Here is a 16,369-nt window from a genome sequence, read left to right on the forward strand (position 1 = left end):
AACAACAGAGAGTTTCAGAGAAAGTTCATTCAGATGAAATATCATGTACTTATTTGCAGTAATAAATAGTGTCCATTTTGATTTCTAGATAAGTTTAAACCATCTTTAACAGCTCTTGTCTTGATTTCTGACCATGTTTGGATGTTTCCTCTAACGTCTGTTTTTGCGGTGGAGTTGTGCAGGTGTTGGCCTGCAGGTCCGTTTGTAAATGTTGAGTCAGAGAAGGGTTTAGTTTGCTTTCCTCTTCTTCATGCAGCTGAGCACCGCTGAATCAGATGTGTCATTAAACAGCTCATACCCTGAGAGGAAGTCTCTCTTTTTGTTACTCAAGATAATAGACTCAAGGCTCTTGACACGTGGCACTGAAAGCACATACCATTTGCCAAAATAACTCTTTTTTTTTTGTGTCTGTTTGTATGTGTTTGTGATTTTGTCTTTAAACGCTCTCAGATTGACAGAAGTACATGTGCGTTCTTGTTTGAGAACTTTTTTCGGGTTTCTAAAGACAACTCTGAATATGAGTAGGCCCACACCGAGTATGCACAATTACATTTTATATTTAACATTTTCAGCAATGATTCATTTTGGGTGAATTTTGGGTTTAAATCTGCTCCTTTTAGTTTTAAAAGAATTAAATAAATTGTTAATATTAAATGACAGTAGCACAGTAATATTAATGCAATATTCTATTTTTTATCAATACTTTTGAATTAGGATTCATTTTATATTATAAGTTCAAGTTTTAGTAAGTTTGTTTATTTAAACAACTGTTATTTCAACTATATATTATTTAAGCTAGTTTTCATTTCTAATTAATTTTTCCATCTAATATTTTTTTTATTTTCATTTCAGCCTTTTTCATTCATCAAGAAGGTTCTTAATCGTTTTAGTTTTAGCTAACCCTGACTAAACCCTATTTTAATTTTTACTTTTTCATTTCTAATTTTCATTAAGTTTTTCATCTAATATTTTTTATTTTATTATTTAAGTTATAAAAATGGTTTTAAAAGTTTTAGTTTTTGTTAACAATAATAATCCAAATGTAAACCTATTTTCAGTTCTATTTTTAATATGCGTTTCTAATTTTTATTTATTTTTTAATCTAATATTTTTTTTAATTAAACTTTATTTCAGTTATTAAAATGTTTTTGATAGTTTTAGTTTTAGTTAAAGATAATAACTCTGCATTAGCAACTTTATTATTTTGATTTTGACAACTTTATTATTATATACTGTACAGTTTGTTATTATATACTGACTTTAATTCCATAATGTAACTTATTTGAATGCGAATATGAATTATGAACAGAAAGAACAGATGTATTATGAACTTAAAGTTCATTTTGTTTTCATGCTAACTTGAAGTAAAGTGTGCAGGCTGTGTGCAAATTTATGAATGATGACCGTTACAGCAGAAAACAGTTTTGTACATTTCTATCCTGGCCCTAATCATGGGGTGAAACCCTCTGACAGCCTTGACATGAGATCAGAAAACTGCCAGTTGCATGTTGCATGCTCAACGAGTGAGATTTGCATAGACGTTCTCACTCAGAAAGGCCACCAAAGTTCAAAGCTTCCAGCATGATGGGCTCCTGAGCAGCAGCTGAGCAATTCTGGAGGTGGAGGGCAGCATTATTTGACATCCTTATTGCTGGAAGGTCTCTCCAGAGTTCACGGCTCCAAACTGCCAGTGCCAGGTGCCAGCAGAAGTGGGCTGTCCATCAGCGTGGCGCTGCACGCCGCATGCTAATGAGTCTCAGTGAAGTGATCATCATGCATAAATGTCACCCGCTGCACTGGCACACAGACCTGCACTGTTGACGTCAAACGGTGCAGCACGTGCCCCTGTGGGGCTTTGAGTTCCCCACACACATTAGACATTCGTGTCGTGGCCTGTGACTACGTGCAGGAGGTCGCAGGTTTGTGTTACTAGTGTACAGTTGCTTCTGTGATGGAGTTCAAAAAGAAGACGTGATCTGGTGTCATGACTTATTTTTCTTGTAAAACAACTCACAATGTACTACAGCATGAATGTCATGCAAGGTGTTAATGCAGTAATGCATAGTGCTAATTGTTAAATTACTTAATGACTTTAGAGCTGCTAAAATTTTAGACCATCTGAGACCCATATAATCTGTCCCAAAAAAATGGATTTTAATAATGCATGTTTTTCTACATGCATTATTAATATGAGAACATAAGAATAGCTAAGCAGCAACCGTCTATGGGTTTTTCAATGACTGCTATTTAATTTAATTTAATCATTTCATTTAATACTTAATAATTAATAAAATATATAATTCAAATATAATTTTTTATTTATTTATGCATAAATATTTATAAATATTTTCTTTAATGATACCAAATGAATAATAGTATATAACTATGTAAGCATTTACTCATACACACACACACACACACACACACACACACTTTTTTATATATTAAAATTTAAAATGAATGAATTTATACACACACACATACTCATTATAGTGTATATGGATTTTATTTAATGATTTATTTTAATAATCTGACAATATTTAGTGATAATCAGATGGAATAAATTTTTGTACCATGCATATTAATCAACTTAAAATATTAAAATATCTTTAAGATATATTTTATAAACAAACTGTAAAAAATAAAAAAGGTTATTTTATTTTTTCAAATGTCATGTTTAATTCAATGTGTTACTTGTTTATTTATAATTGTGAAATTTATTAACAATTGGGAAATTAGAGAGTGAAAATTGTTATATTACAAATTATAATTACAGATTACAAACTGTATATTACAAATACTAATTAATCTGTCAATGAGTACTAAATTAGTATTTTGCACTAGTCTTTGTTTTTGTCCTTTGAATTACTGGTGTGCTACTGTCTCTTTAAGACTCTCCAGCTGTGCCTCTCAAGGTGGTCGTTTCCTCTCAGTGAGGGCCTTTGATGAGAAGCTTTAATTAGAGCAGGGCTTTATATTAAAGACACATTAGATGAAACACAAAACAGTCTGAAAATGACAGTCTGTAGCATGCAAGTCTCTCTCTGAGATGAAGTCAAGCGTCTTTCGGTTCAGTCTCTTCCACTGAGACACAAATGTGTGTTCATACTCTCAGTGTTACTATTTGACTGCAGTATCTACTGTAGTTTTTTCTACTACAGTTGGAAGACTGTGTTAAGTCACTTCACATTTGTGTGATTTTAACTAGTATACATTTTTTGTATAAAGGTTTTGCGTTAAAACTCTCCCTGATAATGAATGACTGACTGATTTCTAACAAGTAGTTTGTATTGTTGTAATTTTAATTCTATATTCTCTGATCATTTACTTCAGTCCGAGGAACGTGCTTTATTCACAGACATGCCTAGCACCCTAATTCGCAAAGAAATCTTGAGGAACATCCCGTCCAGTTGGACTTGCTTTCTGATTTCTCTTTTGACAGATGCCGTTGGACTTTGCTTGCAGTAATTCACAATGTATCTGTAATTGCTCCATCTGTTGTGAGGCCGGGTAATGAAACCATTCATCTCTACGGATCATCCATTCCTCCTGGCGCTGAAGGCCTTTCCTGCCACATTCCTTATTCTTCTCTCATGCCAAAAGCACTGTAAATACTACAGTATATATCAAATGTTCCCAAATGGGGTTCATGTGTTGATGAAAACTTAAAAAGTAAATAAATCAAATGTAGTAATAAAATAAGCAAATGGGGTTAGAAATTAAATAGCAATCTTATTAAATCACAGTAATCAGATAAAAGGGTTTATTTTAAGTAAGTATACAGTGTATAATATTTTTTATTAGAGAACATTTTACAAGAAAATACTGTTTCAATCTTTCTACTTCAAAAGTTCACATTTGATTCAATGTGTCACTTGCTGTTTCTTTGTCGTTTCAACCCTTTACAACTTACGTTATTTTATTGAACATAAAAGAACATAATAAAGAACAGTGTTTGGAATAACGGCGTTTAAAAGAACGGCGTTAGGACGTTAAATGCGGTGCGTTACTATGCATTGATTTAATATGCAATCCGAACGCACCCCTGGCTCACACAGCGAGTGAGCAGGTGGGTTAATAACGAGATAAGCGATTATGATTGGCTAAGGCAGAGTCATGTGTTTCATGGTAGCCAATCATAGCCAGTGTTTTTACACACACGCGCCAGCGGCGCCAAACACACACAGTCAGGCACACGCAACAGCTACACAGAGATTCGCAGCAGCAGGAGAAATGGCGAGTCAGGAGCAATCCGATGAAAAGTTGGAATTTTCAAGGTGGAGATATAAGCACTACTTCAAATTCATTGTAGTCAAAGGCAAGAACGTGCATGTAATGTGTGACACACGCATCTACAAAGCTAGTGGCCAAAAACACTTTTCTTACAAAGAGTGCAGGATAAAACTCTTGCTGTCTGTTGACGTGCAATAAATCTCGAAAGTTATGTACGAACACCTGCCTGTTCTACTTATTTCAACTGACTTGTGAAAACTGCAAAAAAAAAATACTTTGACATATAGCAACTTTTTTTTTTTTTTACAGTAACGCAAATAGTTACTTTCCCTGGTAACAAGTTACTTTTATTATAGAGTAATTCAGTTACTAACTCAGTTACTTTTTGGAACAAGTAGTGAGTAACTATAACTTATTACTTTTTTAAAGTAACTTTCCCAACACTGATAAAGAATATTGGTAACCAGAAGAAAAAGAAGAATGTTGGTAACTAATCTGATCTGGTTACCAGTGACTTTCATTATATGAAGAAAAAGTACTGAGATGTTTCTCAATTATGTTCTTTTAATGTCATACTGTTGTAGCCTAAGCGTTTAGATAATACATTTTATGTTGAATCAAAAAGAATTTCTTTAAAAAGCAACTTTTTTAAATATCTACTTGATATTTTTCACAGTTAACATAAGAATGGCTTTAAATGATCTTCTGGGGGTATTTTCACAGCCAAATTTAATTTGCAATTGATTAATTAAAACATCATGTAATTAATTAGATTAAAAATTGTAATCGCCTGACAGCCTTAATATGCATATATATATATATATATATATATATATATATATATATATATATATATATATATACACACACACACACACACACACACACACATTTTCTTTTAGATTTAATATGTAATTTTGAAACAAAACAATCAAATAAAACAATAAACCTAAAACACTTACTCAGACTAGAGATTTTATTTGTTTACTTTAGCATGTAAATCTGTCGTTATATTATTGAAAAATTAACTTTAAATTTCAGGGGTAATTATTTTAAGGGTTTTGACTGACAAAAATTTGTGAACCCCTGCTACAGTGTATATATAATATGCATGGTCTCTTCATCCCTTTGTGTAAAACAGTGTCTTGTATCATGTTTGCAGAAGTTTTGGGTATCGCCTCAGATTACGTCTTACAGTCTGACATGCGTTAATGAGAAGAATGAAACTGAATGCTGTGAAAGGCATGTCAGCAGGAGTTGATGGCAGAGATATAGCCTTTCCGACTGCTTTTCCAAGAATCCTCCCATTCTTGTACAATCAGCATGACAGGCATGCGCAGAGGGGTGTGAGACGGGTGCTTGAGCACAAGGCTATTTTTGTTTTTTTGGTAATAAAACACTTTTATGAAGGACTGTCCAATTTAACTATTAGTAAAATTAATGAATAAAAATGTAGCCATAAATAAAATGATTCACATGATGACCTTTCACCTGATGATCTAATCCGAGATGATTCCTCATGTTCAGACATCTATAGTAATTAGGTAATTAGCAATTACCAGATGCCTTCATTAACGTCCGCGCCAGCCATTAAGTGGAGTTCTCAGCGGAGAGGTGGGCTTGTTTACTTGTTAAATTATTTTACAAAAACGACATGAAGAGAGCATGCACAGATGTTGTTTATATTTCTGTGGGTATCCTGTGGAAGTAACGTTAGCTGCAAGGGGCTATATTTTTGTTCAATATTTTCCTAATGACAATTTTATAATTGGTCTATAAAAGCTACTACGAACACCCTTTCCTATTTTTATCACAGAATAAGAATAAGGCAGGAAATTTATTTTATAGATTCTATACTTAATGATATGTCAGTACTGCATTATTCAAATAGTTTATTTATTACCTAGAGATAACTTGGAAAAACACACATAAACTATATATTTTCACAATCGTGTGTTTATTGTATTCACGTTTCATCAGTAAAAACTTTCTGCTTTTTATTCAGCTCAGCTACAGCCAGATGCTTTTGTCCATATTAGGGATTCCCTGCACGTCATAAGTTATTACTTCTATGAGTCTGTTTTGCACTTTCTGCGCAAGAGTGCCCTCTGGCTTCCTGTATGAATGAACCATACACTGCATGAGAGTGTTCAGCACTTCTGATATTCACATCTCCTCATTTTGGATACTAATAAAATGTCAGGTAATGCAAAGGCTATCAACACTGTCTCTTTGAATTTAAATCTAGAGTTAAATCTAGAAACCTATGCAAACAATTTCCTGAATAAAGTGCGGGGGACGAATTTACATTTTATTAAAATTCAATATTTTTTATGTTATCTGATTAGCATAAATATCTGATTATTCATACTTTGAACTATAATTATTATTACAGTATTTATTTAAAAAAACAGAGTGCATTAAAGTAATTATCACAGCTTTATCACAACAAATTTCTCATCCTCCTAATTATCAATCCTGTTTTTATCATTATCATTCAAAAAATGAATAAATTCAGGACATGATTAGAATAGTTTTCTATTTTAAATATGACATTTTGTTTTTTTTCTACAACAGCAACAGTAATGTTTTCAACAACAAAACCACCATACCCTGTAAACTCGCCTGACAGCCTTAATATAATAATAATAATTCAGGTTCTAATTCCAGAGTAATTTTAAAAGGTGCAAATAAATAATTCTTCAACTTTTAAACTTAAAATGGTATTTTCTGTTCTGTTTCTTTTTCAAAATTGCGTTGCGGCATTTGCTGCTGTATCAATACATAAGCATCTGTTTCGATACACATACTGTATCAGCAAGGAGCACAGACCTATTAAAAGCCATGTTCCATGTGCACCTTTTATACTTTGAGCACCTGCCCCTCCAAAGGTCTTTGCACGGCCCTGCAGAGTGATGCATTGAATAAAGAGCTCCGTCTGCAGAGACACAGTAATGTTAAAAGTAATCCACGCCGGGTGGCATTCAGATGCATGTACAGACCGGTAGTCAATTTGTCATAGACTCAAAGTGCTGTTGAGTTTGCTCAGCAGGGGTCGGGATGTGACCTTGCACACCGCTGTAGGATATACCTGCCCCGGCTGCGCTTGACATTTCCAGTTTTAGCCAGCCGGGCATCCCGGAACAGCCAGTGACAACCCCTCGCTGCACTACACTAACACAAACAAACACACACACACACTACTGGCCTTTCCAGCCTGTCCGACTTGCATAACTCCTAACCAATGCTATTTTTAAAAGCATACAAGATCAAGCTGATAGTTTGTCAACAGGGAGATAAGAAGTGAATATGAGCTACAGTACGTGCAGTTGTGGGATTCCCCAGAATTCTGTTCTAGCAGCAAGGCTGCTGATGAACAAAGAAATGCTATTTATTACAATAAATAGTTTAACATTTTACAGCATATTGGCATATCGGTAAGTGAGTAAATTAGTATGTTTTCAGCGTGTGATTTGTTAGATTAAAAAAATTAGTTTATTAGTTTGATTCATTAAAATAATTGATTCATTAGTATGCATCTATTTGAATTTGATTAATTAAAAAAACGAATTTATTAATGTGAATCAGTTTGAATTTGAATCATTAAAAATATTTGTTTATTTGAATCAGTTTGAATTTGATTCATTCGTTTGTGAATCAATCTAAATTAGTTGTGTTGTATTTTTTTGCATGCTGGCAGAAATGGCCAAGTTTTGGATCGTATTTTTATTTTTTTTAGTTGCTAACTAAATTAGATACAAATAAAATAAAATAGGTTATTTTGCCTTTTGTGCCACTGGTGAAGAAGCCACATTACAGTGGCTCAGAAAGAAGCTGTTTGAAATGTGTGAAAGTTTGAGTTTATAAACCACATCTTTTTGTGTTCATTAAATGTCTTGATTTTGCTAGGTGTGTACATACCTCACAGTTTCCACAAAAATATGAAGCGGCACAACTGTTTTCAACAGTGATGATAATAATAAGAAATGTTTCTCGAGCAGCAAATCAGTATATTAGAATGAAGGATCATGTGACACTGAAGACTGGAGGAATGATGCTGAAATTCAACACTGCATCACAGCAATAAATTGCATTTAAATAACATTTTAAAATATATTCACATAGACAGTAGTTATTTTAAATAAATAAAAAATATTTCACGTTATTGCAGTTTTTACTGTATTTTTGATCAAATACATGCAGCTGTGGGGAGCAAAATGGAAAAATCCAGATCGGTAGTTTAGATTGGATGAAGCGCTGTATGAGAGCTAACCCTTAGAAAGTCAGAGAGGAAATGTGAGTAGTTTAGCTGATGGGTGTGTGTGCTGGTGAGTGCTGTTATCAGTCCATGTTCCTGCAGGCAGAGGATGTGTGATAGGCAGAGGACCGACTGAGGGCTGTAGATTGCAGACGCACTACAGCAGCAGATAGAGCCACGAGGTCCTTCAGGAGGAAATATGTTCTTTTTTTTTATCTTCAGTCCTTCCACCCAGGGGGGGGACCGTTCTTTAGGCCATGAGGAAGAACAGGAGACGTGGATAGTGTCTATTACAAGCTTTACCAAGGGTCATATGCAGTTCCTTAAAAATGCACATTTTAGCAATTCGTCAAGTATTTCCTGTGCACTTAGAAAAATATTTATCCAAATTAGGCATGCACTGAAATAGAAATTGGACAAGTCTGATTTGTTTCAGCAGATTGCTTTGTTCAGACAACTTACTCAAATTACTTTTTAACATTTTTGTAATCTATTCTAATCTAATCTAATAATAATATATCATGTAATGTAATGTAATATAATATAATTTATGGATGCAAAGTTTTTTTAATAAAAAATTATAATATAATAGTAACATTTTGCTGTGTAATAATAATAATAATAATAATAATAATAAATTATATTATGAAGGTACAAAGGTTTTTAATACAATAATAAAATATTTTTACTGACTGTTATATCTTATTTGCTCCATTTAAAAAAAAAATTGTTGTATTGTATCCAACCACATTTCCTTAAAGCTAACCTGACTAGTTTATTGACTTCAAGCTACAGTTTTAAAGTTGCTTACCATACGCAGGTATGAGCCCTGCGGCTCTGTTTCTGAAGATGAGTTTGCATGAGCGATGAAGGAAAGCACTGCATATATGTTGGTAAGATGCCGTCTGCGTGGTGCTGCAGAGCGGTTGGAGTCACTGCAGCTTTCCGGCGGTTCTGTGAAGTTTGTGTGTTCACATTGATCTGAAGTGACTCTGGGCAACAGGCCCTCGCTTGACTGCAGAAAACACAAAATGACATTTACGCCAAGTGCTGAGCAAAACAGAGGTTTTATTAAGTAAATACCGAGCCTCTGCTGCGTGTAAAATAATGCCACGCTGAGGTGAACGGAGCTTATGTAACAAATCTCAGCTGAAGTAAACATTCATGAAAGAGATGTTGATGACTAAATCATCTTCTAAACGCCAACAAACAGTGGTTTTATCATTTTAAGTGGAGCTTTCTGAGGTGAGCATCATCATCATCATCATCATTATTATTAGAGATGCAGAAAACCATGAATGCTCATTTTTATCCATCTAAACTTTGATTTTTAAGTTTGCTTTCTAAAAACTTCTTTGACTTTTTTTACATTCAAATTCGAAATGCAATTTCTGTTTCACATTTGTTGCTTCAGTTTAGGTGTGGGTGATATGGCAAAAATATATCAAACCATGATTCACGATTCTTTGTCATGCTGGTTTTACTATTTTGCATGTTTTCTGAGCAGCACAGCCAATTTGATTTCCTTATTTTAAAAACAAAGCCTTACAAGGTAACAAAATATTAAATAAAAAAGAATATTTAAGCTAAAGTGGGCAAAGATAAAAAATCTTCATTATTTTATCTTTGTTATAAAAAATAAGAACAAATATACACATTACAAATACACATAATATGCAAATAAAACCAACAGTGCTTTATTTCTCAGGTACAGTAGGTGTATTTAGCAGTAGTATTCAAGAAGTTGAATGAACAGATATAAAGAAAACACTATACACTTCACTGTATAAAATACAGTATACATTGATTCTTATTAAAGCAACTGTATTAAAGTTCTTCAGTCAAGAGCAGTGAGTATTTTTTCTCTGTTTTTTTTTTGTTCTATTAACATTAAAGGAATAGTTCACCCAAAAATGAAAAATTGTCATAATTTTGTCACTCTCAAGATGTTTTAAACCTGAATGAGTTTCTTTCTTCTGCTGAACATAAGTTATTTTGAAGAATGTGGGAAACCAAACAGTTGCTGGTCCCTAGTGACTTCCATAGCATTTTTTCCTACTATCAAAGTCAGTGAGGACCAGCAACCATTTGGTTACCCACAACCTTCAAAATATCTTCGTCTGTGTTCAGCACAAGTAAGAAAGAAATACAGATCTGGGAAAGCATGAGAGTGTACAAATAATGACAGAATAATAATTTTTGGGTGAACTATCCCTTTAATGACAAGTGACAGCATGTTTAGTACTATTAGTCTGCTGTCAGACACGCATCTGATTTTCTAACCGTGTTTATATGTAAGCCTTGTGTATTTTTGACAGTATTAACACAATCAGATGCGAAAGAACTTAGTCCAGTAATCAGGCGTTGTTTGACTGGATTTTAGAGTGTGTGCGCTTCAGATTGCGCTGAGAAAGATGTCAGAACAGCATGTGAATGAAATGTTTACCTGGTAAGACTTTAAAGCAAAGGCAAATAATGTACTTGTGATTGTGAATAAGTGCAGTGTCCTGTGAGTGGAACTCTACTGCCAAGTTAACATTTGATGTGAATGTATATAGCATTGTACAGAATATTGAGACAGCGGCACCAGAACTGCAGCTGATAGAATGTGCGCTGTAGCACGATACTATGATATTTCTTCAAAAGTACATTGTGGAGACATTTTAATTGTCCATGATGAAAATTAGTGATATTGCACACCCCTACTCCAGTTTAAATGAACTGAACTGAAATGGAATTTAAAAGGCATTGACAGTTCAGTTATGAATGCTGCCACAATCTTATTATTATTACAGCTAGACTCTATACTATTTTTCTTTGTTACTGCATGCTACACCATTTATGCTACTGACTCTTTTTTTAGTTTAATTTAGTTAATTTAATTTAGTTTATTTTTAGCTTTTTTGTATATTTTATTGATAGGTACAATATAAAGAGAACACAGATAATCATAACTACACATTGCACTTGATAGTGTCCAGCTTTGTGGCTGGTTCAGATTTGCATTTGTGTTCAAACCCCGACCTGAATGAACCAAATACTATGCCAGTCACACATGGCATTTAAAGCATTCTCTCAGCAACTATTTTGTCATTCCTGACATCTCCATCCTGTTATGTCAGAATGCTAGTTTTGATTTATGCCCAGGCATTACGCTGTGTTAGCCCCTGCATAAGAACAGATGTAGAGGTGAAATTGAATTATGCCACAGGAAATGATCTGTCATTGGACTTTTTTCCCAACTACTCGAAGGGGAAAAATGAACAAGAAGAAGAATTGAAGGTAGCCTACTTAGTAGGGTAGCATGCATAATTTTTTAAAGTTGACTGTTCACAAAAAATTTTATTGAAGTATCAACTTCAATTAAAACAGACACAAATGAGTCAACTGTTGAAATACAGTAAGCACACTGTATGGAGTCTGAATGGAAATGTTGATTACAGCTTATATAATTTGATCTGGGTAGAAATTGTTGAGAAATATTTAAGATCGCACTGAGACTTCTGACTTCGAAACATGAGATCTTTTTCTCAGGAGAAACATTTCCAAGCAGGAGACTCTGTTTGCTCTCTAAATGCCATCTAGAAGAAAGTGAGATTTCGGACTTTGTGACAAACCTTAGCACAGTTTAAGAAAATTATCAAGAATGGAAACGTCAAACTTTTTTAGCAAAGAAGATATTTTTCTCTCTATTTGCTCTCTCATTGACACCAATAAGGTAAATTCTAGAGATATATAAGACATCTCCTTTATAATTTTTCTTTCACATGGGGCGTTTCTAATGCAAACATGGTGTTTTGTTCTCATATCTTATATCCTAAGCAGCCCAGGCTATGTTTGAACATGCTTGTCTTACAGTATATCTTCTTAACTCTTTTTTTTTGTCTTATCATTGTCATTGCTTCTGACCTTTGAGATGTTATCATGAGCTTTAATTCCGCGCAGCAGAAACAGGCTCTTCCAGCTGTCAGGCGTGTGCTTTATTTAGCGAGCGCTGTGTGTTGTCGGCCGGTCAGAGTTTCCCTTGTGGGGCCCCTTGACGCTTACACACAGACAGCGAGTCACACAGTCTCTCCCAAACACACACGCCCTGTACAGCCCGGAGCCAGCGCTGCAGCAGAGCGAGAGAGAAAAGAACCGGGAAATGCCGTATCGGTCTGAGAGGGAAGAGAGTGAGTGAGGCGAAGAGAGAGAAAGAGAAACCCTCGGGTAAGGAAGACAAGTGATTGTCAAGAGGTTTAGCACGTGCTGCTTTCACTGCATTAATTGGATTCTTGCAGCACCTTGACCGCTGTCACCGTCTGCCAACTCTGCCTTCATGTGATGACGGCCAGGATCAGACACGGACAATCCTGAGGTTTTCTCTTCTCCAGCTTGCCTCGCTCCATCTCATCCCCTACGGCTACTCCACCCATTTCTTCAGCTGACACCACTGAATTAATCAGAGCTGTCCGCACTAAGAGGATCAATAGCTTACATGGTGCTTGACAGGAGCGGAGTGCTTAGTCTTTTTTTGGGAAAAATTCCCAGGACTTACCTGTCATTCGTCTCTCCATGGCATCTGGGCTGTCTGCACCAGAAAGGGACTGCATGCATCATTGGGTTTCCTTGGGGCACGGCCGTGCATCTCCGACATCCAAATGAAGCGTTTTTCTGAAACCGTTATTGATGCCGGGACTTCACGATGAGGATGTACCACAGTGAGTTTCAAATCCCACACAAAAGGCAGCGGAAGGACCCTCATTCTGCTCTGTGTTTGTTATTTTTGCTCTACTACTACGGAACAGCCCCTTAACCCTTGAACTTTTCTTAACATGCCATTTTCTTGCCTTAAAATTTGATTTATGCACACTGTCCACATTTATAAAAGGGTGAAGTGTCTTCTCGAGACTCTTTTGTGGAATAGCAAACTAAGAAGATGTACTCTTCATTGCTCCAAGCGGACTTCTTGTTTCGGAGATGCTTCGAGCTGGTTTCAGTTGAGGCATGTAAGCAGGGTGTATAATGGCTATCCCGAGGCTGGCATAAGATTTATTTATTTGTGAGAGAGAGGAGCCAACACAAACCACACCTTCGTTTAAATGAAGACCGGCCGAAATTACACAGGAAGGGAGAAAAAAATGATGCACGTCAACAATTTCCCATTCCGAAGGCATTCCTGGATATGGTGAGTAGTGAAAATGGATTGCAGAAGGAAACAGGACACAATAAATGGGTCTATTGTGATATGTTTCATGAGACAAGGGTTGGTAGGTCATGTTTAGAGATCTCCACATATTTATTTGTAGATTTGTCTTAATCTTGTGGTAAATATCAGAGGGTGTCAGCGTAGTAAGAGTAAAGGAGCTGATGGTAAGCCAAGCATAAAGAAAATAGGGAATCAAAAGTATTCTTGCCCATTCATACCAAGAATGGTAACAGGGTTTTTGCAAGTCTTAAAAAGGTCTTTAAAAGTCTTTATTTGCATTTTCACAAATGAAGGCCTTTAAAGGTCTTAAACAGGAGTAGAAAGTCTTATATTCAAAAAGTCATGGCATTAAATGTTGAATGCACCACAAAAATATCTTCCTCTGTATTTTTCTTTTGTTTTCCAATACAAATATCTTACCATCCATAAATCACGATACATTTACTTGAGATGCAAAGAAGATATGAAGTCTTGTTTTCTGAGAAATGGAACAAAATTACATGAAATTGAGTGAAAACAAATTTGAATACCCCATCAACAGATATCTGTTCTTGTTTTAAGTTGATTTTTTTAAGCCCACTGGCAAATATTTATTCTTATTGTAACCATAAACCCTTAATTTTGAGCAATTTCACATAAAACAAGACTTTCGTATCTTTGGTCATTTTGCTTTTCAAATAAATGTATCTTGAAGAATCTTTTGGCATTTTGAGTGGAAAGGGGAAACAAATGCTAATGATACAGAGGAACAATATCATTGGAATCACTTTCATAACCTTTTTTTCTAGCTGATGTATGATAAAAACATTGACGACCAGTCAGAATTGCAGCTCGTGCTTATAATAAACTGAATGTTGTAGTTGTTATCCATAGTTAGCCTTTAAAGTCTCCACACAGGTACTACTTTTAGGCCTTTGCTGCAAAAACATCATGTGACTTTATTTTCACTCTCCTCATTGGGTGTTTTCCAATCTATATGTGCGACCACAGCCAGTTTTTATGACTGTAGGCCTCATGGGTTCTCCAACCAGCTTTTGAGGCTGTCAACACCCAGATACGAACAGCAGGTTATGGTGTCATCACCCTGTTGTGGAAAGCTCGAAAAACAAAAGCGCTGCAATGAATCAGACGTGACAGCGTTTGCTTCTCTCTAGGGCTCTGCGGCGTCTATAATGGCATCGCTCTGACATGCTGCTTTACTATGGTGATACATGATCTAACAGGAACATTAGTGTGGCACATGAACATGGATTCAGTCCAGTGGAGGTCTGTGTTTCTAGTTCATGTAGGAGTGTCACACTTTAGTTTCCTTAAGTCACAACTTAAACAGAGGTCTCATAAAAGAAGCACTTCATGGACTAGCTCATGACAAATGACATTAAACAGACCTTTGGTGTTGGTTTAGGTCATGTACCAACAGTGCCTCCTAAATATTTGGAAGGAAAACAGACATAATTTGCACTTTTCTTTGCTACAATCAAATTACCGACTTGCAAAAGCACCATATGATTTCTTTCTCACCCTACACCAAGACAGTATTGTTCTGTGAGAACTGAAAGCATACAAACGGATGCTTTGTGCATGTGTGGGTGTGGGTGTGTGTGTGTACGTTTGCTCCTTTAAACAGTCAGATGTTTACCTATTTTTTTTAATTTCCACCTACACTGTGCTGATACCTTTAGAAGAGAACAATGTGATGTATCTTAAACCATTCAGCTGGTGTTTCTGCACTAGAAAATACAGATTTGAGTTCAGATCAGGAACCTGCTGTCTTTAAGGTTGGGTGCTACAGCCTTAAGACAGAGCTCTCATCTCAGTTGTCTTCCCTAAGGCAGTGCAGATTTCTTCAGTGTGTATTTCCATTGATGTTCATTGTGAAAACCAAACATTTTCTGTGCAGTGCTGTATTTTTTGTAGATTAGTAATACTTTAGCTGCAGTTAACGCATTACTCAGGTCAAGACATGTCAAAGCTCATTTCCCTGTTGGTAAGAGCAACACAGCCTTCTTGTTTTAATGAACTTCACCCATGCACATTCACAAATATACATGTTTGCTTTGATTTTATATTATAGAAATGAGCTAATAATGTTGTTTTATAGCAACGAGAATTAAACATTAATGTACGTCACAAGCAGAACACGCCAAGATTATGCAAACATTCGTTCCAATTACAAAAACCGAACAATGTCAAGGTTCATTTGCTTCTGTTTGCAAAACAGACAAGTCAGTTTAAACATCATGAATCATCAATAAACCATAGGTTGTGGGTTTAAACACTTGACTTTTTCGACAGTAGCATCTTCCCAACTCTAGAGTTGGGAATCATTAAATCATTACGGTTCCGTTTCCATTAAAATCATTAAATAGCTATTAAAAAATAGGAAAAATGCACAATACTCAACTTCTAAATGCTCAATACTGTTTATTACTTACTTGGTAAGGTTGGCAATGTCAAAATTCAACATATATTACAGTAAACGATCTTCAATAGTAAGTAATGTTGAATAATGCTAGTCCATCAATCAGCATGTGATTCAAAGTTTATGTTTTTTACACTATCAATAGCATTTTGCTTTTCAAGCAGGAATAAGCTGGTTGGCCAATTAGTCCCTTGAGGTTTAAGACACTTGTTCATTTCTCTAAATTAATGAAATATAACTGTTATACTTATAACCATGTATACACACA

General features: G+C 35.2%; 1 protein-coding gene across 7 annotated transcripts in view; it reads left to right on the plus strand.

The window, feature by feature from the left end:
• LOC132132863 (cAMP-specific 3',5'-cyclic phosphodiesterase 4D-like) overlaps positions 1-16,369 on the plus strand; it is a 216,261-nt gene that overhangs the window by 117,394 nt on the left and 82,498 nt on the right. Inside the window, exon 1 of one of the 7 annotated variants that reach the window (XM_059545397.1) lies at positions 12,610-13,658. The exons of the other annotated variants lie outside the window; for them this stretch is intronic. Within the exon in view, the coding sequence (XP_059401380.1) occupies positions 13,573-13,658 (86 nt within the window). The 5' untranslated portion in view covers positions 12,610-13,572. Of the gene's footprint in view, positions 1-12,609; positions 13,659-16,369 lie in introns of those variants that run through there. 7 annotated transcript variants of the gene reach the window in all.

This window comes from Carassius carassius, chromosome 49 (assembly GCF_963082965.1).
Source record: "Carassius carassius chromosome 49, fCarCar2.1, whole genome shotgun sequence".
Lineage (NCBI taxonomy): Eukaryota > Metazoa > Chordata > Actinopteri > Cypriniformes > Cyprinidae > Carassius > Carassius carassius.